Raw genomic sequence first — 25,989 nt, 5'->3', positions numbered from 1 at the left:
CAGGGTACTGACACATGTGACATGCAGCCCAGGGGCACAGGACAGGAAGGAAACTACACTGAACTGCTCTTCATCCCAACTACTGAAGAGGGGGCTTGGGCTCTCTCTCCCTGGTCTAGAGAGTGACCGTCTCTGACTCTGGAAATAATAATTGATGGTGAGTGTAGACCACATGAGGCAGATCACGTGTGTCCTGCAAGGGGTCCCCAGGGCTTTTCACCCAAACTGCACCACAGCCTGATAGGAAAGGTACTTCTGGACACATTTTAGAGATCAGAAAATAGAGGCTGGACGCTAAAAATTTTATCCACAGTGACATGGATTATCAGCAGGAGATTGAGATGTTAAAACAAGATTTATTTAGCTCTAAAACATATGCCTTGTAAACATAAAAGATGTAAAGTCTCCCTCTTTTTTATTGTTGCATAGTTTTCCATGGTATACAGATACCACAGTTTGTTTAAGCATTCATAGGTAGATGGTCATTTAGGCTGCTTCTATGACTTGGCTATTGTGAATTGGGCTGCAAAAAACATTTTGGCAAATGTCTTTGTTGTAAAAAATATTTCAGAACAACTAAGAGTATATCATAAATGTCATATCACAAAAATAAGTAAGTGGGGTGATGGTTATGTTAGTTTAAGCATTCCACATGGCATATCAAATCATCACATTGTACCCAATAAATCTATATAGTTATGATTTAATAAAAATTAACTAAAAAATAAAAATAAATAAAAGAAAAGAAAACCCTCAGGTCCAGCCTACTAACTCCAGGTAGATGAGGTGGTCTTCTTATGTATAGAAGAGACAGAGACAGGGCATTTACCTCTTTAACCTCTGAATAAAACGTACTTTCTACCACATTTCTCTCACCAGGCTAACTAAAATACCTACAATTAAAGTCCCCCCCGCCCCGCCTTTTTAAAGTTTTGGGTCCTTGACCTGTAAGCTCTATCAGAGACTAATAGTTCCGAATGAACAAGTTTATTCTCCATCTGGAAGCAGGTTTTGAAAAAAGCCTGGGCAGCAAGCAATGGGATATTAAATCTCCTAAGAGAGAGAAGGGAACAAGTTGGCAAGTTGCAAGCAAACTATGCCCAAACCAGCATTACTCCAAGTGCCATCTCCAGACCAACAGCAGCCGCAGCATCTCCTAGGATCTTGTTAGAAATGCAAATTCCCGACTTCACCCCAGAATCAGAAAATCAAGTAGGGCTCAGGAACTGTGATTCTGATGGCCCACTAAGTTTGAGCATGGCTGTCCTAAATTATGGGTTATCTGAACTGGCACTGGGAACCAGGTCTCCTTGGAGGGGAGGTTACTCAATGGCCATACACCAGGGATTTAGGAGGTTGACCGTGAACAATGTGTTGATGAAAACACAATGATTTTTATTACCAGATTACCATTTATCTCCTATGATTGTGTTGACCTAAAAGGTGGAAACTGAAACAAAATTAATATAGTTTATTTGGGGCAAAGTTGAGGACTTCAGCCTTGAGGAGTGCCCTAGGTCGGGGAAGAGGCTCAAATTTTAAAAGATAAAAGAATGAATCAGGAGAGGAGGCAATTACAAAAGCAGTTTGTCAGGAGTTCTCACTGGCTTACAGAAATAACATTGGGTAGTGATTGGCTGTCTATTGTTGACCTCCAGGTGGATGGGATTTTGTGGTTGCTTGGCATCTATTAGTCCAACAGGTGGCTTCAAGAGGTAGTCATTTTGCTCAAGATGGGACTGCTGTTACACTTTAAATGCTTTTTGGGCCTGATAATTTAAAGGGGCTCGCATTCCTCACATAAAAAGGGTACTTTCTCGGGTGGTGCCTGTAGCTCAAGTGTCTAAGGCACCAGCCACATACATCAGAGCTGGTGGGTTCGAATCTGGCCTGGGCCTGCCAAACAATGACAGTTACAACCAAAAAATAGCCAGGCATTGTGCTGGGCACCTATAGGTCCCAGCTACACGGGAGGCTGAGGCAAGAGAATCGCTTAAGCCCAGGAGTTGGAGGTTGCTGTGAGCTGTGCCGCCACTGCCCTCTACCCAGGGTGATAGCTTGAGGCTCTGTCTCAAAAAAAAAGATATTTTCTCCTCAATTATAACATTTTTATGATACTTTTTTAAAATTTTATTTTTCAGTAGAGATTGCTCCTTTCTAAACATGATTACTTTTAGATCATTGTTTGCTTTTAGTGATGTCAGATTCCTGAAAATGTTCTTAAATTCTTTCTGAAAGCAGAAAGAGGGAAGGAGGGAGGTGGGTGGGGCCTTGGTGTGTGTCACACTTTATGGGGGCAAGACATGATTGCAAGAGGGACTTTACCTAACAATTGCAATCAGTGTAACCTGGCTTATTGTACCCTCAATGAATCCCCAACAATAAAAAAAAAAAAAAAAAAGAAAAAAAAAAGAAAATTTCAATTCTGACAAAAATGAAAAAAAAAAAAAAAATTCTTTCTGAAAGCAAAACTGAAGTATGGTAAAAATATATTTGTAAAAGATTTAATCCTGGAGTTGAAACATTTAGACCTAGAGTTGGTCTCCAGCTCTGGCATCAGTGTTTAGAAGGTTCTCCCTGTCCCTTACATTTTTGTTGATCTTTTCCTTTACAGGAACTCAAGAATGAAACATGGGAATATTCTTCCTACGTGATATGTTTTGTGAATGACCAGCTCCTGGGTGATGCATCTGATCTGCAGAGATGGGCCCAGAAAGTGTGGGACATAGTTGACGTGAAACCCTTGGCTCTTTATCAGGCCCTCACTCTGGATTATTCTGCTAAATTCTTAAGTGACACAAAGGCACGTTACACTGATTTTTAAAGAAAAAAATAGTACAATTTTTGATTAGAGACAGCGTTAATTGTCGATATCCTAACAAGGGGAATTATAAAAATGTAGAAGAGAGCTGGCTGCAGTGGCATGTGCCTCTAGCTGGATGCAGGAGGATCCCTCGAGCCCAGGAATTTAAGAGCAGCCTGAGCAACATAGGGAGTTGCTCTATTATCTTATTATATTCCAGTTGCAAAAGATTACAGTATGGCGGGGTTGGGCTTGGTGGTATATAAAGCAAGTGTAACACACAGGAGGCAGGCTGTCCAGGGAGAACATCCCTGTTCAAACATGTCTGCTCTCCATTAGAAATTTATATGCATGAATTATCCCTTTTAAAATATAACCTGCCCTGGCTCAGCACCCGTAGCATAGTGGTTACAGCATTGGCCACGTACACCGAGGCTGGTGGGTTCAAACCCAACCTGAGCCATCTAAACAACAATAACAACTGCAACAGAAAAATAGCCGGGCGTTGTGGTAGGCACCTATAGTCCCAGCTACTTGGGAGGCTGAGGCAAGAGAATCGCTTAAAGCCCAAGAGTTTGAGGTTGCTGTGAGCTGTGACACAATGGCACTCTATGGGGGGCAATACAGTGAGACTGTCTCAAAAAAAAAATAACAAAATAAATAAATAAAATATAACCTGCCCCAGAGATGGTCAAACCTACATTCATATGAAATATTAAGATGTTTTACCCAGGTGAAAGCTCCTGTGCTAAGTGAATAACAAGTTTGAAGAAAGGCGACTTTTAAACGGTAACACTTAACCGGTGGGAGCAGGCCTATCAGGCTGTGGCAGTATGGAGGGGTCCAGTGGCAGAGGGTGATGGTGAAGACTGAGGCCCAGGACAAGGACAGACATCAGGCTGGCATCTTGTAACCCTGCTCAGAAACCTGTTATGCTACCCCCGCCATGTGCTGATGTGCTGAAAGTCATTTCATGCTAATGGTGACCACGCCCACAGAATGACTCAGAGCAAAGGCAAAGACCTTGTCTCACTCAACCCTGATTATCTGCTGCCTTAAGCAAACTCAAAGCATAGTAGACGCTCAGTGATTGCCTGGTTGAAAAAACAGTGCACTTGAAAATGCTAAAATCTCTGGAGTGTGGGAGGGTCAGGGTAGGTAGGATTTAAGATTCACAGCAGTTCATTCCCAAAGTGTCAGGGGTCTAAAGTACATGATGTGCTTTGGGAATGACAGGGGATAGCAAGGAGATCAGAACTGGTGGGGAATGAGGCTGGGAAAATGAGAGAGCCAGTCACAATCCTTGCTGCCTGCTGTACCAAGCTCCTCTGATGAACTCGAGGAGAAAAGGCAGGTATTGAATGATACTGGTCATTTCATAATTGACAGGAAAGCTAGAGAAGCAGCTTTGGAAAACAGGTGGGAACCGATAGGTAAAATGAGGCACAGATCAGAACATAAGAGATAAAATGTAACAAACATGCGGGAAAGTTTATTTACGCTTGAATACAAGTGGGCTGAAATCTAAAGAGATGTGGGCAGTGTTAGATAGGGAGGCAGATCTTTTTATGGCCAGCTGAAGAGCAGCTGGCTTTACAAACAAGTCTTCCTTATCAGGGTGCCAGGGATGTGCCGCTCATTATTGGGACTTTCTGGGCGGGCTCTTCTTATCAGAGTATCAGAGGCTTGTGGTGTTAGCATGTCTCTTACGGGTCTGTAACTAGACCAGTGCAAGGAGGTGGTGACTCTGCGGCATGTCCCCCTATCTGAGCTATGTCCTCCTATAACAGAGTCTCAGAATGGTTTTTTTTGGATCTGAGATGGAGTTAGGTTGGCCAGCCTAACAAGAGCCAAGCGAGGCCTGGCTTCAGGAAGAGTTGCCGGAGTCATGCCACAGGAATGTGTGACCAGGGTGCTGCTGTGGGTGCTGCCAGCTCTGAGTTCACACTGCCGCCCTCACCGAGATTCTCAACTTCTCTTGTCTTTGCATCACAGGATTCACCTGTCTGGAAGGCTTAGGTCATATCTCCATAACTTAGCTATCCCAAGGTGGGTAGAGGGAGAATCTAGCGAGGATGGTGAACCCTGTGGGGAGTTCCCTACGTAGGAAGCACATTCAGATGATAAGCAGGGGAAAGACACCAACAAATTGCAGAGAGGTTGGGGCCAGATTATGATTTATCATGCATTCCGAATGAAGGAGTTAGACATTATCCAGAAGGAAACCGATCCAACAGAGCTGTTCATAAGGAGTATGGAAAATCCTCTTCACTTTTTTGGAAACATTTTTAGGGCCATGCAGAAGCAGGCTGGAGTCGGGGGAGTCTGGTAGCAGGGATTTGGAAAGCGGCTATGGTAGCATGGGCTAGAGGTAATGAAAGCCGGCGTTAATGGGTGGCAGTAAGACAGAGGACCTGGATTCCAGAGACAATCCTTGGATGTTTTGCACAGAGGATGGATTTTTTTTTTTTTGCTGATTAAAACCCAGATGTTTTCATGTCTGGATGTTAGATGAGTAGAACGTTACTTCATGTTGCATTATATCTCTCTCATTAGCATTTTCAGAATCATTTACTCTTGACAACCCCATAAAGCTAATTGATGCACAGGGAAGTTTAATGATGCCTAAATGGATTTACTTGTTTTCTTTTCTTTCTTTTTTTTTTTTTTTGGTTGAGCTCACTGCAACCTCAGACACTCAGGCTGTGGGCATCCCACTGCTTCAGCCTCTAGAAGCCGCTGGGATTACAGGCACTTGCTGCAGTGCCCAGCTGGGTTTTCAATTTTTTTCATGAGTCGGGGTCTCACTATGGCTTAGGCGAGTCACAAACTCCTGAGCTCAAGCGATTCTCCCTCCTCAGCCTCCCACATAGCTGGGACTACAGTCACTGGCCACAATGCCTGGCTAGTTTTTTCTATTTTTAGTAGAAATGGGGTCTCACTCTTGCTCAGACTGATCTCAAATTCCTGAGCTCAAGCAATCATCCCACTTCGGTCTCCCAGAGTGCTAGGATTACAGGTGTGAGGCACTAGGCCCAGCCTGTGAAGTTTACTATTAATACACTATGTTTCCTATTCCTTAGTTAGAATATTTTCTTCTATAATTAAGAATTTGTACAGAACCCATGAAGCAGAAACAAAGTAATTTTTTTTTTTTTTTTTGAGATGGAATCTCACTCTTTTGCCCCAGGCTAGAGTGTTGTGGTATCAGCCTAGCTCACAGCAACCTAAAACTCCTGGGCTCAAGTGATCCTCCTGCTTCAGAGTCTGGAGTTGCTGGGACTACAGGTGCCCACCACAACAGCCGTCTAATTTTTCTATTTTTAGTAGAGATGGGTCTCACTCTTGCTCAGGTTGGTGTCGAACTCCTGAGCTCAAGCAATCCACCTGCTTCAGCCTCCCAGAGTGCTGGGATTTACAGGCATGAGCCACCACCACACCTGGCCCAAACTAATTATTAGTATGGACATACTATTTCATTCCTTAATGCCAAATAGCACATAATTATTTCACTCTCAATTTTAATTTTTAAAAAGAGGGTAGAATGACATAAAGTAATACACTTAAAGTGATTTTATTTATGTTTCTTAGATTCTTAAGAAAGAAGGTAGGGTGAGTTATGCACTTAGTTAAATAAGGTGGCGTTTTTATGTGTGAAGATGGTGTCCAAGATTGGAAACATACTCCATTCAATGTGCTCCAGCCCCTAAATGGATGTTATTGTGATGAAGATTAGTGTTTTCATTTTGGATGTGTCTTCATAGGGCTAGGCTAGGTCTCACAAATTTTGTCTTTAAAAAGGGTAGCGAGTGAAAACCAGCTGGGAGCATCTGTGCACATGAGGATATTATTGTGTATACTTTGAAAACCCAGCATCCTTCTCTTCACTCCACATGGTGCCACTCTTCCTGTGAATATAGCGGCCTGATTTTCCCACTCAGAAAGGGTGTGGCCTGGCTCTGTTTAGCTAACCTGTGTTCTCTCTCTAAAAATCAGGACACAGGGTAACCAAATCCATGGCATTCATGATGGCTCTTTCCCCAAAACTACTCAGGAAGGAGTTTGGAGAAGAAACTGGAGAAGAATCCCCGGTCTATTTCTCTTCTCAAAGGACTGACCAGTGTTCCTTTCCACGCTGAGTTTAGGGTGCTGGAGATATCTGGGCCATGTGTTCTCAGTCCTGTAAAATAGGTCATGTTTCTCAAAGCCGCATTACTCAAGGGTTTTTTAAATGTGTCATGTCAAGTTGTAAAGTCTTAGTAGGACATGGTGGTACGTGTCTGTAGTCCCAGCTTCTTGGGGACTGAGGCAGGGGGCTCACTTGAGCCCAGGACTTTGAGGGTATAGTGAGCTATGATTGCACCACTGCACTCCAGCCTGGGCAACAGACTGAGACCCTGTCTCAGAATAATAAAGTAAAATAAAATAAAACAAAACAGAAGTTAAGTCATTCACTTAACTTTGCTGTTACATTATCCCCTGCCAATGCTGTTGAAATCTTATCACTGAAAACAACGTATCTATTATACCTTTGGTCATTTCTAAAGTTTTCTTAAAGATGTTGACCTGTATTATCTTTTTATTCCTAATATTAATAGCATGATTTTGTGTTCTTGGACATTGTTATTGATATTTCTCCAGTTGGAAGATTGATTTTTGAGGTAAGAAGTTTCTGTTCTTGTTTATTAATGAGTTGGGGGGATAGTATTTATAACTGTCAAATGTTAAATATATAATCTTTGAAAATATTTATTTTTATTTTGCAGCTATACTGTGATGTATGTCCCAAAACATGTAAAAATTTTAAGACCTTGTGCACAGGAAAAGCAGGGTATTCTCAAAGTGGCATAAAACTACATTACAAAGGTTCAATTATACATCGAATAGTACGGAATGGTTGGATACAAGGAGGAGGTACATTTAAACAAAATGCTTTTATTTATTACATTTAGTTTATTTTTTAGTATAAATCTGAATCAATGTAATTGCAACATCAAATCACAATGTCCAAAATTTTGTTAATCTACTTTTATGAAATGTGTATAGAATTAGATATACTTAATATTAAATAGACATATTTAAAGAATGTTACATATGGCTAATTGATGATGTAAGACATTTAATTCTTTTTTAAAAATCCCTAATTATTAAAATAAGCAAATATAATTTATGTTACCAGGATCATTCCAAACTAAATGGTAATATAGGGGAGTAGGATAACATTTTATTTTATCAAAATGTAATTTTGAATGTTCATGTAAATACATAAAAGTACCTTCAAATGCAATGCTTTTAAGAAATACACTAAGGGTGGGAATTTGAAAAAGAATAAATGGCAAACAACTTCATATCAAAGATGTTACATTATTCCAGGTGCAAAGTAATGCCCAGATGATTTTGGTGTCCATTTTGCTTTCTTGTCAGGCTAATCCTTTGGCTTTATACAGACTACACACCTGATTAAATTTAGATAGCCCATAGCTAAATTTTAGAGGCCTTTTGGGAGATATGCCATGGGGAGCAATCAGGCAGCAATTTAAAAATAGTTGGCTTAGCATAGAAGGAGATTTATTTGAACTTGAGGACATATACAGAAGGTTAAGTTAATGTTTAATTTTTTTGTATGATTGGGAACATTCTGGGGCTAATGAGGAGGAAATGTAGATATGTCCAAGTATCTTACATGTTAAAGCAGCTATCTTCCCTTAAGTTTCTCCAAAATGAGGTTATATCATAAATACTGTTATCTAACCTCACTTTTAAGTGTTTTTCTGTATTAAGCATTTTACCACTTATGTGGTATTTATCTTCTCATGTCAATAAACAGAAATGTACAAAACTTTTAGGGTCTGCCTAGGTTTTTATCATACTGGTTTTCAATTTTTTTTTTGTTTTTTTTTGTTTTTTAAACGGTTTTTTGAGAGACAGCGTCTCACTGTCACCCTCAGAGTGCTGTGGTATCATAGCTCACAACAACCTGAAACTCTTGGGCTTAAGCGATTCTCCCAAGTAGCTGGGACTATAGGCACCTGCTACAATGCCCAGCTATTTTTTAGAGATGGGGTTTTGCTCTGGCTCAGGCTGGTCTCAAACTCATGAGCTCAGGGAACTCACCTGCCTCGACCTTCCAAGTTCTGGGATTACAGGCGTGAGCCATCACACCCACCCTGGTTTTCAATTTTTGGTAGTATAAAATATTTCTCCTGGCTCGGCGCCTGTACTCAGTGGTTAGGGTGCCAGCCACACATACCCCAGGGCTGGTGGGTTTGAACCCGGCCCAGGCCTGCTAAACAGCAATGACAGCTACAACAAAAAAAAAAGCCAGGCATTGTGGCGGGTGCCTATAGTCCCAGCTACTTGGGAGGCTGAAGCAAGAGAACTGCTTAAGCCCAAGACTTTGAGGTTGCTATGAGCTGTGACAACACAGCTCTCTACGGAGGGTGGAGGGCGACATAGTGAGACTCTGTCTCAAGAAAACAAAAACAGAGTGGTGCCTGTGGCTCAGCGAGTGGGGTGCCAGCCCCATATACTGAGGTGATGGGTTCAAACCCAGCCCCAGCTGAACTACAAAACAAAACAAAACAAAAACAAAAACAAAAAAAGTACAAAACATTCCTCCAGGGGGCCAATATGGTGGCTGCTGGCACTGTGTTCAGTGCTGAGGCTTGCGTGCTAGGCCGTCGGTGCTGTGTTCTATTCTGTTTTGGTTTGGTTTACTACCCCTCCTGACCACAGCGAGATTTGGAAAAAGGAAGTCATATTATTTGTTTATGTTTTTCATTTGGTTATTTATTTATTTGAGGTAAAATTCTCAATAGTAAACACAGATCTTGAGTCATGTTTTCAGTGAGGCAACAAAGTGAAGGACAATTTGGGAAAACGTTGGATTACTAGATTCAGATCCAAACTCTTGATACACAGAAGTTGGAGAAGCCACTTAGTATCTCTGAATCAGTTTCTTAATTATAAAATGGGAATAATGATAAGAATATCACAGGAGGTGAGTGCAGATTCAGAGACAGGGCATTTTGAAAGTGCCAAGCTCCAGGAACCCCTACAGATGTCAGATTCCCACAGAGCTGTGTAGAATTTTGGAGCACAGGAGCTAAGTTCGGTTTCATGCCATGCCTTAGGATTCTTCCAGGCACTTTGCCTGCCCTTTGGGGATGGCACAAGCCCCCACTCCCCACATCCCATCTTCCCACACCTACCTCCTACTCACTCTGCTCCACATTCCAGTCCCCTCCTGCTCCCTGAGTAGTCAAGCATGTGTGGGCCTTGCGGTCCTTGGTTGTTGGTTTTGCCTGGGATGCACTCTGCCCCGCTCGTCTGGATATCCTTGCTTCCCCTCCTTCTCTGTTTCTGATTTTTTCCCAGAGTTCACCTTAGCAGGAGCTGACCTAACACCTGTTAAATGGCGGCGCCTGTGGCTCAAGGAGTGGCGCCGGTCCCATATGCTGGAGGTGGTGGGTTCAAACCCAGCCCCGGCCAAAAATCACAAAAAACAAACAAACAAACAAAAAACACCCTGTTAAAAACTGCCATTGGCCTCTCCACACATGTCTCTGCACCCCTCCCCTCCTGCCTTCCTATCCTTTACCCTGCTTTATTTTCTTTTGTAGTGCGTAGTACTTTTCACCACTGGGCGTACTATATATATGTTTATATATTTCTTAGTTCACTTTATTTTTTAAAGATGGGGACATGGGGTTTTACTCTTGTTACCCAGGCTGGAGTGCAGTGGTTTGATCACAGCTCACTGCAGCCATTGCATCAGATTTCTTTCTTTTTTTTTTTTTTTGTAGAGACAGAGTCTCACTTTATGGCCCTCGGTAGAGTGCCGTGGCCTCACACGGCTCACAGCAACCTCCAACTCCTGGGCTTAGGCGATTCTCTTGCCTCAGCCTCCTGAGCAGCTGGGACTACAGGCGCCCGCCACAACACCTGGCTATTTCTTGGTTGCAGTTTGGCCGGGGCCGGGTCTGAACCCGCCACCCTCGGTATATGGGGCCGGCGCCCTACTCACTGAGCCACAGGCGCCGCCCGCATCAGATTCCTTTTAAAAATAGTACACTGGGCGGTGCCTGTGGCTCAAGTCAGTAAGGCGCCGGCCCCATATGCGAAGGGTAGCTGGTTCAAACCCAACCCTGGCCAAAAAAACAAACAAAAATAGTACACTTACATTACAGGTAAATTGCTCATGCTAAGTTAAAAAACGTGGTCCTTCACAAATCCTTATTGAACATTGTATTATAGGAGGGGGGTGGGCTAGAGAGCTAAAAGAAGGAGAGGGCTACTGACAGGGGGTCTGGGGGCGGAAACAGACCTCAGACATCTCTGTTTCACCAGAGTTAGCTTTGCTTCTCTTTTAGCTGCGGATGGACAAAAAATAGGCTGGGTGCAGTGGCTCACACCTACAATTCTAGGACTCTGGGAGGCTGAGGGGTGAGGATTGTATAAGGCCTAGAGTTTAAGACAAGCCTAAGCAAGAGTAAAACCTGGTCTTTATAAAAAGTAGAAAAATAATCCAGGCATGGTAGTGCACAACTGTAGTTCCAGCTACTGGGGAGGCTGAATCAGGAGGATCACTTGAGCCCATGCACTTGAGGTTGCTGTGAGTTGTGAGGATGCCACTGTACTCTAGCTGGGGAGACAGAGTAGAATTCTGTCTCCATAAATAAATAAATACTTTGCTCAAGAAGTCTTTATATTTAGGGACATTGCCTAAGCCAAATAGGCACCTTATTTCCAAAATATTGGGTAAATAAATGAATTATCAGGGTAGCAACAGGAATGAACATTGGGACATGAGTTCTTTTCAGAACAGCTGTTTTTATTCATATTCTAAAAACAACTTATAATTCCCATTTCATCCTCTCAGTTTCATTTTTCCATTTTTCTGAAAAGCAAGCTGGACTGTGGAATAATAAAGTAAGCAGAATTTAATGGGAACACACTTTTTAAAAATTGTCACCACAATTATAATTTAACATTTCATCACTTCAAAGATTTTGCATTAGAAGTTAACCTACCTGACAGAGTATTGTGGGGAAAACATGGGATCATTAATGAAAGAATACTTACAAAATAAAAGAGAAAAATTATAGTCTTATTTTCATGGTGTAGCTGTCAAACAATTAGGTAGCTTACTCTACTCATTGGTATAAGTAAAATCCTAAATTAAAACATCGTGTTCTTCCTGTGTTATTACTATACTTTACCTCCTTCTTAATCTGAGAATTCTAATGTTTATTTATTGCTATTTCTCAGATATAGTAGCAGGAAAAGGAGATAATGGAGAGTCGATTTATGGACCAATATTTGAAGGTATGTGTCCTTAAATTTTATCAGTCATATATTAATTGATTTTTCAAACTTAATAAGACTGGACAGTTTCACAATTACAAATGAGATATTGTTGTAATTATAGTAAAAGTGGGAGTTAAAAATCGGGTCAGGTGCGGTGACTCAGTCCTGTAATCTCAGCACTTTAGGAGGCCAAGGCAGGAGATCACTTGAGGCCAGGAGCTCCAGACCAGCCTGCGCAGTGAGACCCTGTTTCTGTAAAAAATTAGCCAGGTGTGGTAGTATAGTCCCATATACTATAGTCCTAGCCTGTAGTCCCAGCTACTCAGGAGGCTGAAGCAAGAGGATCGCTTGAGCCCAGAAGTTTGGATGTTGTAGGGATCTGTGCTCAGACCAGTACATTGCAGCCTGGGCAACAGGGTGATACCCTGTCTCAAAACAAAAACAAAACACGTAGCCACACAAAAAGTAAGGCATACCTATGGATTCTAACATGGTTCAAGAAAAAGCAAAGTCATATGACAACTTAAAGCAAAAGGAAGGTAAAGGATCTAAAGCTGGAGAATTTAACGCCAGCAGAGGATGATTTGAGAATTTTAGAAAGGGGTTTTGTTTTTAAAATGTCAAGACAACAGGAGAAATAGTTTCTGGCAATCTTGAATCCTCCTGTCTATATCCACAATCCCTTTCATGATTTCCTTAACTGGCTCTGTTGTGAACTCTGTCAAATCATATACACTGTCTGGACACAGTTTTCTGCAACAAGAATTTATTGTTCAGGTGTTTGCAGCTTTTTCTATAATATTGATAGCATCTTCAATGGGGCAATCCTTCCAGACTTTCATGATGTCCTCGCTATCGGGGTTCTCTTCCATAATGTCGCCAGTCCTTTCCATACAGTACCGTGTATAATGAGCCTTAAAGGTCCTGTGTCCCCTTGATCTAGAGGCTGAATTAGAGACATCATGTTTGGGGGCAAGCAGACCACTTGGATGCTTTCAGTGTTGAACTTATGTGGTTCTGGATGGGCAGGGGCATTGTTTAATATCAAGAGAACTTTAAAAGGAAATCATTTACTGGCAAGGTCCTTCTTGACTTCAGGGAAAAAGGATGAAACCAATCCAAAAAACAAGTTATTGTTGTCTAGGACTCCTTGTTATACAACCAAATGACTGTCAGCTGATATTTATCCCTTCCCTTCCAGGCTGGAAGGGTTATCAGCTTTATAGATAAGGGTTGTCCACATTGTAAACCTGACTGCCTTTGCACAGAACACCAAATCTAGCCTATCCCCTCCTGCCTTAAGTCCTGGTGCTATTTCTCTTCCTTACCAATATATGTCCTTTGTGGTATTTTTTTTTTTTTCCCTCAGAATAGGACACTTAAAAACCTGCTTGGTCAGATATCCTTTCTCCTCAATTACTTTCTTTCTTTTTTTTTTTGTTGTTAAATCATAGCTGTGTACATTAGTGCAATCGCCTGTACCCATTCTAAGATGCACCATAGATGTGGCCCCACCCATTACCCTCCCTCCACCAAAACCTCCCCACTCCCTTCCCCTTCCTTGGCCCTTTCCCCATAGTCTTGTGCTATAGTTGGGTTATAGTCTTCATGTGAAAGCTATAATTTAGCTTCATAGTAGGGCTGAGTACATTGGATACTTTTTCTTCCATTCCTGAGATACTTTGCTAAGAAGAATATGTTCCAGCTCCAGCAGACCAGCTCCATGTAAACATGAAAGAGGTAAAGTCTCCATCTTTCTTTAAGGCTGCATAGTATTCCATGGTATACGTGTACCACAATTTGCTAGTCCATTCGTGGGTCGATGGGCTTCTTCCATGACTTAGCAATTATAAATTGGGCTGCAATAAACATTCTGGTACAGATGTCTTTGTTATATTGTGACTTTTGGTCTTCTGGGTATAAACCTAGTAAAGGAATTATAGGATCGAATGGCAGGTCTATTTTTAGGTCTCTAAGTATTCTCCAAACATCCTTCCAGAAGGAACGTATTAGTGGGCATTCCCATCAGCAATGTAGAAGTGTGCCCTTTCCTCCACATCCACGCCAACATTTCTGGTTTTGGGATTTTGTTATGTGGGCTACTCTTACTGGGGTTAGGTGATACCTCAGAGTAGTTTTGCATTTCTCTGATGATTAAGGATGATGAGCTTTTTTTCATGTGTTTGTAGATTTTGCATCAGTCTTCTTTAGAGAAGTTTCTCTTTAAGTCCCTTGCCCACCCTGAAATGGGGTCATGTGTTCTTTTCTTGCTAATAAATTTGAGTTCTCTGTGGATTCTGGTTTTAGACCTTTATTGGAGGTATAACCTGCAAATATCTTCTCCCATTCTGAGGGCTGTCTGCTTGCTTTACTCACTATGTGCTTGGCTGTGCAGAAGCTTTTTAGTTTGATCAGGTCCCAGTAGTGTATTTTTGATACTGCTTCAATTGCCTGGGGAGTCCTCCTCATAAAATATTCACCCAGGCCAATTACTTCAAGAGTTTTCCCTGCACTTTCTTCAAGTATTTTTATAGTTTCATGTCTTAAGTTTAAATCTTTTATGCAGTGAGAGTCTATCTTAGTTAATGGTGAAAGGTGTGGGTCCAGTTTCAATCTTCTACAGGTTGCCAGCCAATTTACCCAGCACCATTTGTTAAATAGGGAATCTTTTCCCCACTGAATGTTTTTAATTGGCTTGTCAAAGATCAAATAATGGTAAGTAGCTGGATCGATCTCTTGGTTCTCTATTCTGTTCCAGACATCTACTTCTCTGCTTTTGTGCCAGTACCATGCTCTTTTGATCACTATGGATTTATGGTACGGTCTCAGGTCTGGTAGCGTGATTCCTCCTGCTTTGTTTTTATTGCTGAGTAATGTTTTGGCTATTCAAAGTTTTTTCTGATTCCATATAAAACAAAGTATTATTTTTTCAATTTCAAGATCTTTAAAGTATGACAATGGAGCTTTAATAGGAATTGCGTTAAAATTATATATTGCTTTGGGCAGTATGGACATTTTAATGATGTTGATTCTTCCCAGCCATGAGCATGGTATGTTTTTGCATTCGTTAACATCTTCGGCTATTTCTTTTCTTAGAGTTTCATAGTTCTCTTTGTAGAGATCTTTCACGTCCTTTGTTAGGTATACTCCCAAATATTTCATCTTCTTTGGCACTACTGTGAAAGGAATAGAGTCCTTGACTGTTTGTTCGGCTTGCTTATTGCTGGTATATATAAAGGCTACAAATTTATGGGTGTTGATTTTGTAGCCTGAGACATTGCTATATTCCTTGATCACTTCTAAAAGTTTTGTAGTAGAATCCCTAGTGTTTTCCAGATATACGATCATATCATCTGCAAAGAGTGAAAGTTTCATCTCTTCTGACCCTATGTGGATACCCTTAATCGCCTTTTCTTCCCTAATTGCAATGGCTAAAACTTCCATTACAATGTTAAAGAGCAATGGAGACAATGGGCAACCTGGCCTGGTTACTGATCTAAGTGGGAATGATTTCAATTTAACTCCATTCAATACGATATTGGCTGTGGGTTGCTCTATTAGTTTAAGAAATAGGGCGGCGCCTGTGGCTCAAGGAGTAGGGTGCCGGTCCCATATGCCAGAGGTGGCAGGTTCAAACCAAGCCCTGGCCAAAATCAAAAAAAAAGAAATGTCCCTTCTATACCAATTTTCTTAAGTGCTCTGATCATGAAGGGATGCTGGATATTATCAAAAGCTTTTTCTGCATCAATTGAAACAATCATATGGTCTTTATTTTTAAGTTTGTTTATGTGTTGAATTACATTTATAGGTTTACGTATATTGAACCAGCCTTGAGATCCTGGGATAAATCCCACTTGGTCATGGTGTATAATTTTTTTGATGTGTTGTTGGATTCTGTTTGTTAGGATCTTATTGAGTATTTTAGCATCTATATTCATTAGTGATATTGGTCTATAATTTTCTTTTCTTGTTGGGTCTTTCCCTGGTTTGGGGATCAAGGTGATGTTTGCTTTGTAGAATGTGCTGGGTAATATTCCTTCTTTTTCTATATTTTGGAAGAGGTTTAGTAGTATAGGTACTAGTTCTTCTTTAAATGTTTGGTAGAATTCTGACGTAAAGCCATCTGGTCCTAGGCTTTTCTTTTTAGGGAGATTTTGTATAGTTGATGCTATTTCAGAACTTGATATAGGCCTGTTCAACATTTCCAGTTCGTTCTGGCTAAGTCTTGGTAGGTGGCGTGCTTCCAGGTATTGGTCGATTTCTATAAGATTTTCATATTTGTGAGAGTAGAGTTTCTTGTAGTATTCGTCAAGGATTTTTTGAATTTCTGAGGGGTCTGTTGTTATTTCATCATTACCATGTCTGATTGATGAAATTAGAGATTTTATTCTTTTTTTCCTGGTTACGTTGGCCAAAGGTTTATCTATTTTATTGATCTTTTAAAAAAACCAGCTTTTGGATTTACCGATCTGTTATATAATTCTTTTGTTTTCAATTTCATTTAATTCTGCTCTGATTTTGGTTATTTCTTTTCTTCTGCCGAGTTTGGGGTTGAAGTGTTCTTCTTTCTCCAGTTGCTTGAGATGTTCCATTAAGTTATTGACTTCCTCTCTTTCTGTTTTCTTGAGGAAGGCTTGCAGTGCTATAAATTTCCCTCTTAGGACTGCCTTTGTAGTATCCCAGAGGTTCTCGTAATTCGTGTCTTGATTGTTGTTTTGTTCCAAAAATATGGTGATTTCCTTCTTAATCTCGTCTATAACCCATGTATCCTTCAGCATAAGGTTTTTTAGCTTCCATGTTTTTGTATGGGTATGCAGGTTCCTGTTGTTATTCAGTTCAACTTTTATTCCATGATGGTCTCAGAAGATGTAAGGAATAATTTCTATTTTTTTTAATTTGCTGAGATTAGATTTGTGGCCTAGGATGTGGTCGATTTTGGAGTATGTTCCGTGAGCTGATGAGAAGAATGTGTATTCAGTTTTTTTGGGATGAAATGTTCTGTAGATGTCTGTTAAGTCCAGATGTTGAATGGTTGAGTTTAAATCTAAAATTTCTTCACTTAGCTTCTTTTTGGAGGATCTATCCAGGACTGCTAAAGGGGTGTTAAAATCTCCAACTACTATGGAAGTGGAGGAAATTGAGTTGCTCATGTCTGTTAGAGTTTCTCTTATAAATTGAGGTGTGTTGTGGTTGGGTGCATAAATATTAATAATTGAGATCTCATCATATTATTACCTTTAACAAATATGAAGTGTCCATCCTTATCCTTAATTATTTTGGTTGGTTTAAAGCCTATTGCATCTGTGAACAGGATTGCAACACCTGGTTTTTTCTGCTTTCCATTTGCCTGGAATATAGATGACCATCCCTTCACCTTGAGTCTATATCTGTCTTTTAATGTAAGATGCGATTCTTGGATGCAGCAGATATCAGGCTTGAGTTTTTGTATCTAGTCCGCCAACCTATGCCTCTTTAGAGGACAATTTAAACCATTCACATTAATTGAGAGTATTGATAAGCCTTTCGAGAGACCGGTGGACATTTTTAATCCTTTTGCGACTGTGGAAGTTGGAATTTGATCAAGAGTTTTTTGGGTGGGTTTACTTTTGTGGTGGAGAATTATGCTGGTCTTTATGGAGGATAGGTCTAAGAATGTCCTGGAGAGCTGGTTTAGTTGTGGCAAATTTCTTCAACATGTGAATGTCGTTGAAGTATTTAATTTCTCCGTCATAAATGAAGCTCAGTTTAGCTGGGTACAGGATCCTGGGTTGAAAGTTATTTTGTTTTAGGAGATTAAAAGTCGATGACCATCCTCTTCTAGCTTGAAAGGTTTCAGCAGAGAGATCTGCAGTTATTCTGATATTCTTCCCCTTGTAGGTAATGGTTTTCTTTCATCTGGCAGCTTTCAGAATTTTCTCCTTCATATTAACTTTAGTGAAATTGATTATGATGTGTCTGGGGGATATCTTATTTGGGTTGAGTTGTGCTGGAGTTCTGAAACTGTCTGCTATCTGAATTTCAGAATCTCTTGGCATGTCTGGAAAGTTCTCCTTCATAATCTCATGGAGAAGAGACTCTGTGCCTTGTGAAGCCACTTCATCAGTTTCGGGGATCCCTATAAGACGAATATTGGTTTTCTTCAAATTATCCGAGAGCTCTCTGAGAGAGTAGTCTGTTTTTGCTCTCAATTTCTCTTCTTCTTTGGGGGTTTGGGAGCATTCGAAAGCTTTGTCTTCAATGTCAGAAATCCTTTCTTCTGCTTGCTCCATTCTGTTACTGAGGGATTCTACTGTGTTTCTCAGATCTTTGAGGGATGCAATTTCTTGTCTCAATGTGTCGAAATCTTTGGTCATTTGGTCTTTGAATCCGTTGAATTCTTGAGATAACTTTTGGGATTCTAATTCAATCTTATTTGCTATCCAGATCCTGAATTCAATTTCTGACATCTCAGCTATTTGTTTGTGCATGGGGTCTTGTGCTGTTTCTGCCCCATTGATCCTTGAGGGAGTTGATCTACTCTGATTATTCATATTGCCAGAGTTTTTCTGTTGATTTCGCCTCATGATTGTTTTTCACCATTGCCTCTGGCTGTCCTCAGAGTTGGGGAGGTGTCTCTCCAAGATTAGACCCCAGCAGGATCACTCTATTGTTGCTGGATCTTTGTAGAGAGTGACCCTGTGTAGTTCCTCTGGGGCTGCTCTAGCTAGGGAGTTCTGGTTGTGGAAGCAGCTCTGGTTTGTGACACACCCGGATCCAGCAACAGGGCTGGGGGTGGTGCGCATGGTTCTGGGAGTGCCAGGCGCTGAGTGACTTTGGCACAGAGAGCCCAAGGCTCCAGCAGGCTCTGGCCGGGAGAAGAGCTCTGCGCAGAGGCAGGGAGGGCTCCAAAGGGCACACAGCTACCAGAGTCCCTGTCCAAATGAACGGGCTAGTGTGGAAGCTGGGAGGACACAGGAGGGAGGACGCAGGGTTGCGTGGCTCCCACAGTTCCTGGTCAGAGAATGCGGAGCCCCGGTGGGTACGGTCACCGGTCGGGGGTTGCTGCACTGCTCTTATGGAGGTCTGGGCGGCGCCAAGCCCAGGAGTTTGAGGTTGCTATGAGCTGTGACGTCATGGCACTCTACCCAGGGCAATAGCCCAAGGCTCCAGTGTGCCAAAACCATCTCGCTCTGCCCCTAAAGATTAAGGCTGTAAGGCAGCTCAGTCAGTAGGTTACTTTGACCCACCCAATCCTTGCTCTGAGATCCTGAGGGCGGAGCTTGCCAGGGCAGTTCTTTCACAATGGCTTCCTGCGCCGAGCTCAGTGGCTCAGTCTGGGGCTCCAGACAGTGCCCAAAGTTCTCCACACTCCTGCTCAAGCTCTCCCCAAGGCAGTTCAAGTGAGTGCCAAGTCCAAGAACACCGAAACAGTTCACAGGTAAGGCCTTTCCGGTTTGCAGTCTCACTGCTGCTTGTACTTACGGTTGCCGCCGTGATTAGGTCGATCGAACACACGCAACCACTTGCCAGTTTTCCACTGTTTTTGTCCTCCTCTTGGAGTCCAGAAGTCCCTTGCTGGCTCCCTGTATCCTCAAAGGGATGATTATAGGCAGATCCCACTGGCCAGAGATACCTGGAGTCTTGTCTCCCCAGACTCGCTGTTCCCAGTTGCAGGGAAGCTGTTACTCACCATCTTTCCTCAATTACTTTCTTGATGACATCTGGGAACGTGTCTGCTGCCTCTTGTAGATGTTAGGCATCCCTAAGGAATTGACCTAATCCAAGGAAGCAGTGTGAATACCAAGAAATATAATTAAAGAAAACTTTCCTGAAACATAAAAAGGATTTGATGCTCTCTTATTTTAGGTGGTGGTATACAACATCAAACTGAACATCAAAGATACATTTATTCAATTTTAATACATTGCATGTATCTTATATGTCTGGTCTATTTTGACAAGTGTGTATACTTCAAGTATATGTTTATACCACAAATAATATTTCTATACCTCATGTAGAAATGTTTATACCTTAAATTAAAATATATGTATGTATGTATAAAAAGTTGAAACTCTGGTTGGGTACAGTGGCTTACTCATGTAATCCTAGCACGCTGGGAGGCCCGGGTGGGTGGGTTGCCTGGAGCTCAGGAGTTCGAGACCGGCCTGAGCAAGAGCAAGACCTCATCTCTAAAAATAGCCGGGCACTGTGGCAGGCACCAGTAGTCCCAGCTAGTCGGGAGGCTGAGGCAAGAGTATTACTTGAGCCCAAGCGTTTAAGGTTGCTGTGAGCTAAGACATCCGGGTACTCTACTGAGGGTGACAAAGTGAGACTGTCTCAAAAAAGGAAAAAAAAAGTTGAAACTAGTTGTTGAAAGAGCACTTGATATGCCTGACAATACTGACACAAAACCACCAACACCAAGAATACACTAAGAACATTATTTGATGTTAAACAAAGACAAAAATTTATTTGGGTGTCCAGGCAAAAATATCAAATGATTTATAAGGGAAAGAAAATTGTATTAGCATCATAATCTTTGACAGCAATGCTTTATGTCAGAAAAAAATGCAGTAATATGTTTATGGTACTTAGGAAAGGAAATGTAAGCTCAGGATTTCATATCCCGTCAAAATGACTTTGAATTATGAAGGGCATGTAGTTATCAACATGCAGAACTTCTTGCAATATCTATTATGGAATGAATTTCATAAAACCAAACTATGAGACTGACTTTAGTGTCAGACTGGTGGTGAGCATTAGTCACACAGTTATTTGTAGAACTAAAATTCAACTGAGAGTAAAAGGGCTATGCTAAGTAATGACTGTATGCTTGGGCAATGGAGATATAGCCTTCAATTTTCAAAAAAATTGAAGAAAATAATATATGCAGGCTCGACGCCTGTGGCTGAAGCAGCTAAGGTGCCAGCCACATACACCTGAACTGGCAGGTTCAAATCCAGCCCGGGCCCGCCAAACAACAATGACGGCTGCAACCAAAAAATAGCCGGGTGTTGTGGTGGGCACCTGTAGTCCCAGCTGCTCAGGAGGCAGAGGCAGGATGGCTTAAGCCCAGGAGTTGGAGGTTGCTGTGAGCTGTGATACCACGGCACTCTACCCAGGGCAACAGCTTGAGACTGTCTCAAAAAAAAAAAAAAAGAATATATGCAAAAAGTTGTAAAGTATTTTCCATAATTATTATGAAAATATCATGGCTATTATTAATATTGCTATTCAGAGACTGTTCTATATGTAATATGGAATAAAGTCTGGGAGTAATTATGGCATATTCTAATTTCATCATTTGCTGTATCTTTGAGAATCAGGATTTTCAAAGTAGAAGAAAAAAGATACAGATGAAACATAATAGAGGCTAATGAGTAAAACATTCTATAGTCCTGAATGAGAACTGGAAAATCACTTTATTTATTTTTTCTTTTTTATATTTCACATTAATGTGGGGGTACAATTAGGTTACAATATTTATTTTTTCTTTTTTATGTTTCACATTAATGTGGGGGTACAATTAGGTTACAATGTCTGCATTGGTAGAGTCCCTTTTGAAGTTGTGTCCCACACCCAGTACCATCCTTCATGGAAATATCACTTTAAACTGAGGAATTAACACATTCAAATCTAGACATTAGTAGCTAGCTATCTCTCCACCGGAGAGGTCTATAAACAATGATCAACCCAGCAGTAGTGAGTACTCGTAACATGTATAATAGATTATTTTGAAGTGTCATTTCTCACTTAAGGAAACTAGGGCTTCTGCAAGAAATGGCAGATGCTAGGTCTCAGGCAGAAAATGTACAAAATGAGCCTGAAACCTCATGTTCTATCAGATAGCAAAAGCACTATTAAAGATTACTTTAAACTTACCAGGCCTCAGGAGCCAATTTTGAGAGGTTCTTACGGGCTGAAGATGGAGAATTTGAAGTTCAAAATAAGAGTAATTGCAAGTGATCAAAGCTCAAAAAATATTTTAAATCCATGAGTTCATACAGATACCATTTTATAAAATAAAGCCTAATTGGTTATGCTTGGTGAATGACAAGAAAAGAATTCATAATCTTAAAAACTGATAAATATAGGGAAAGAATCAAGCACATATCCTACCTTTCCCACATGAACTGAAACAAATCGTAGATAAGGGGAAACATCTCTTTTATTGAAGGGTGGGGAAACAGGGAGGGTCTCACACGGTTGCTGGGGCTAGAGGGCATTGCCATCATCACAGCTCACTGCAACCTCAAACTCCTGGCCTCAAGCGACCTTCCTGCCTAGGCCTCCCAAGATGCTAAGATTACAGGCATGAGCCACTACGTCCAGCCAGAGACATCTCTTCATAAAAGTATCCCAAGTAATAAATGAAAAGGAGATATTAGAATTAGAATTGCGCTGCTCCCAGTGGATCTGAACATTTGTTGCTTTAATCTCTGCTAACTTCACAAAAAAATGACAACTAGACTTTACAAGCCTTTTGTTGAAAGAACACACTACTAGTGATTATTTATTGAACCAATGGCCAAAATGAAGGGAAAAATAATAGCTAATTTCCTTCTAAATTTGTACAGAGAGCCTTATCAAAGGAAAACATGTAAGCGACATCACTCATTCGTTCATAAAATACTAGATTCCAACAGAGGTGCCTATGTGGTGTTAGGACCTGCAGAAACACAGATGGCAGCACCACATTTCTACCCTGAAGGACTGCTAGGATTTTGTGCAAACAGATAGTTTACAGGGGCTGGGCCAGCTGCTATTACAGAGAATGAACTGAATAATATGAGGAAAGAGAGACTACCTGCTTTGGAGAGCTGGCGGGGGTGGCACACAGAAGTTTTCAGTAGAGTCTGCAGGAAAACACTGCAGATGGGAAGTCAGGTGGGACAGATGGCTGTCCCAGAAGCTTCCCTACACTCCCTCATCCCTGATGAAGGTCCACCATAACTCTTCACCCACACCAGTTATCACATCACAGCTCCAGACAGAATGCGGCCTTCTGTCCAGTAGGAGACAGGGCGCTGACCTCCACTGACTCTCTAGATATCCCTGTGCCTCTGCTGATTATCAGTTGCTTCCATCCTTAGACCACTGTGGTATTTAGTCTCCAGAGTGAAGCCTTTCTTTTCTTTTTCTTTTATTTCTTTCTTTCTTTTTCTTTCTCTTTTTTTTTTTTTTTGAGACAGAGTAACACTTTATCGCCCTTGGTAGAGTGCTATGGCATCATAGCTCATAGCAACCTCAAACTCTTGGGCTCAAGTGATCCTCCTGCCTCAGCCTCCCAAGTAGCTGGGACTTCAGGCACCCCTCACAATGCCTGGCTAGTTTTTTTATTTTTAGTAGAGATAGGGTCTCTCTCTTGCTCAGGCTGGTCTCCAACTCCTGAGCTCAAGCAATCCACCTGCCTGGGGCTTCCCAGAGTGCTGGGATTACAGAAGTGATCCACCACACCCAGCCTTAGAGTGAGGCCTTTCTGTCCTTCTGCTTCCCATGGAGTTCCATTGTGTTTAGCAAAAAAATCCAGTAAACATGTACACCATGGAATATTATGCAGCCTTAAAGAAAGATGGAGACTTTACCTCTTTCATGTTTACATGGATGGAGCTGGAACATATTCTTCTTAGCAAAGTACCTCAGGAATGGAAGAAAAAGTATCCAATGTACTCAGCCCTACTATGAAGCTAATTTATAGCTTTCATATGAAGGCTATAACCCAACTATTGTTACAAGACTATGGGGAAAGGGCCAAGGAAGGGGAAGGGAGGGGGGAGGTTTTGGTGGAGGGAGGGTAATGGGTGGGGCCACACCTACAGTGCATCTGAGAATGGGTACAGGCGAAACTTACTAAACGCAGAATGCAAATGTCTACATACAGTAACTAAGAAAATGCCATGAAGGCTACGTTGAACAGTTTGAGGAGAATATTTCAGATTGTATATATACCACACATTGTACCCCTTGATTGCACTAATGTACACAGCTATGATTTAACAATAAAAATAAATAAATTAAAAAAGTTGGGGCCATGAAAGACAAAGACTGAAGAGCTATTCCACATGAAAGGGCGTTAGAGATGACAACTGGATGCCCTGTGCAAATCGTGGACTGGGACACTTTTTCCCCCTTCTATTGTAAAAGACATTGGTAGGGAGGACAGTCGTAGATCAGATTAATAGCTTTGTGTGTATTGGGTGGGAGAGGGATGAGGGATAAAAACTTACCCATTGGTACAGTGGGTAAGTCCTTGTAGTGGAACACTGAAAGTCCTAAATTTACTATTATACAGCATATCCATGTAACCCTAACCCTGTTAATATTTTGAAATTAAAAATTTAGAAGGAAAAAGAAAATCCAGTAAACAATCAAGTGAAAAGGACAGATGTTCCAGAAGGAAAAATGAGTCACTGTGAAAGAGAGAGCATGGCCAGTCCTCAAAACAGCTAAGACATGGGTTTCTCTCATCCTTTCACCTGCCTGGAGAATGTAAATACAGCAGACAGCCAGTGCGTCCTCCACATTTCTCTCATTGGAGCCTATTTCCATGAGTTGCAGAATTAAATCTGGGGCTTGTTCAAAACAACTGCAGATTGGGCACACTGGCTCACACCTGTAATCCTAGCACTTTGGGAGGCTAAAGTGGGAGTTTTGCTTGAACCTAGGAGTTGGAGACTAGAATGGGCAAGAATGAGACCCTGTCTCTACAAAAATACAAAAATTAGTGACTAATGTGGTCACTTAGTTTTTACATTTCTTTTTCGGTCAATACATTTTAAAACAGTAAGACAGGGGCTATATACACTGTTTAAAAGAACTTTATTTTCTCTTTATAGAAACGTTTTCCAAATTGTCTTCCGAAGAGTTCCACAGGGTCCTGAATAAGCATCATGAGGAGACACTTATTTCTATGCCAGTGCTCTGGCTCACACCTGTAATCCCAGCACCCTGGATTACTGAGAAAGTAACTGATGCACTGAGGCGGGTGCATTGCTTGAGCTCAGGAGTTTGAGACCAGCCTGAGCAAGAGTGAGACCCTGACTCTAAAAGTAGCTGGGCATTTTGGCAGGTGCCTGTAGTTCCCAGCTACTGGGGAGGCTGAGGCAAGAGAATTGCTTGAACCCAAGAATTTGAGGTTGCTGTGAGCTACCGCGCCATGGCAATTTACTGAGGGTGACAGTAAGACTCTTGTCTCAAAAAAAAAAAAAAATTCTGTTTTATACCTGGGCTTTCACACAGATTGCATTATTTTTTGGACAGGAATTATGTGTAACTGCTTTAAAGTTCTCCTATAATCACATTTTTTTTTTTGTAAAAATGTTATAAGTCCATAAATTTTCTTTCCTGTTATTTATAGAATTTAAGAAAAATAGATCATACTATTGAAAAGTAATGACAAATACATTCTGTTAAAATTCTCTGAGTCTTTGCTTTGGGCAGACTTCCATTCCATGTAATTTTCTGTAGGTTATTTCTATATTCCACTGAAATTCATTCCTCTGAATACAGAGCATCGGTGTAATTACGTAGACTCATTTGTATAAAAATGCCTTGTTTGCATTTCATAAGATTGCAGAGGTCTTTTTCATTTTGCAATTTAACAAGCTAAAAGTAACCACCACAGATGTGGTTTATTGCTTGGTTTGCTTAGTTTTGAAACTTAAAATAAGGGCGGTACCTGTGGCTTAGTGAGTAGGGCGCCGGCCCCATATACTGAGGGTGCCGGGTTCGAACCCAGCCCCGGCCAAACTGCAACAAAAAATAGCTGGGCATTGTGGCCGGTGCCTGTAGACCCAGCTACTCAGGAGGCTGAGGCAAGAGAATCGCCTAAGCCCAAGAGCTGGAGGTTGCTGTGAGCATGACGCCATGGCACTCTACTGAGGGTGACAAAGTAAGAC

General features: G+C 41.3%; 1 protein-coding gene across 1 annotated transcript in view; it reads left to right on the top strand.

Annotated features, from left to right (window-relative positions):
- The window catches only part of PPIL6 (peptidylprolyl isomerase like 6), a 37,925-nt gene that overhangs the window by 6,669 nt on the left and 5,267 nt on the right, over positions 1 to 25,989 (top strand). The window contains exons 3-6 of the mRNA XM_053590397.1: positions 2,615 to 2,803; positions 7,402 to 7,464; positions 7,570 to 7,717; positions 12,074 to 12,130. Of these exons, the coding sequence (XP_053446372.1) occupies positions 2,615 to 2,803; positions 7,402 to 7,464; positions 7,570 to 7,717; positions 12,074 to 12,130 (457 nt within the window). The remainder of the gene's footprint in view (positions 1 to 2,614; positions 2,804 to 7,401; positions 7,465 to 7,569; positions 7,718 to 12,073; positions 12,131 to 25,989) is intronic.

This window comes from Nycticebus coucang, chromosome 5 (assembly GCF_027406575.1).
Source record: "Nycticebus coucang isolate mNycCou1 chromosome 5, mNycCou1.pri, whole genome shotgun sequence".
Lineage (NCBI taxonomy): Eukaryota > Metazoa > Chordata > Mammalia > Primates > Lorisidae > Nycticebus > Nycticebus coucang.
The sequence above is the reverse complement of the archived record's forward strand: the minus strand, read 5'-3'. Positions and strand labels throughout refer to the sequence as shown.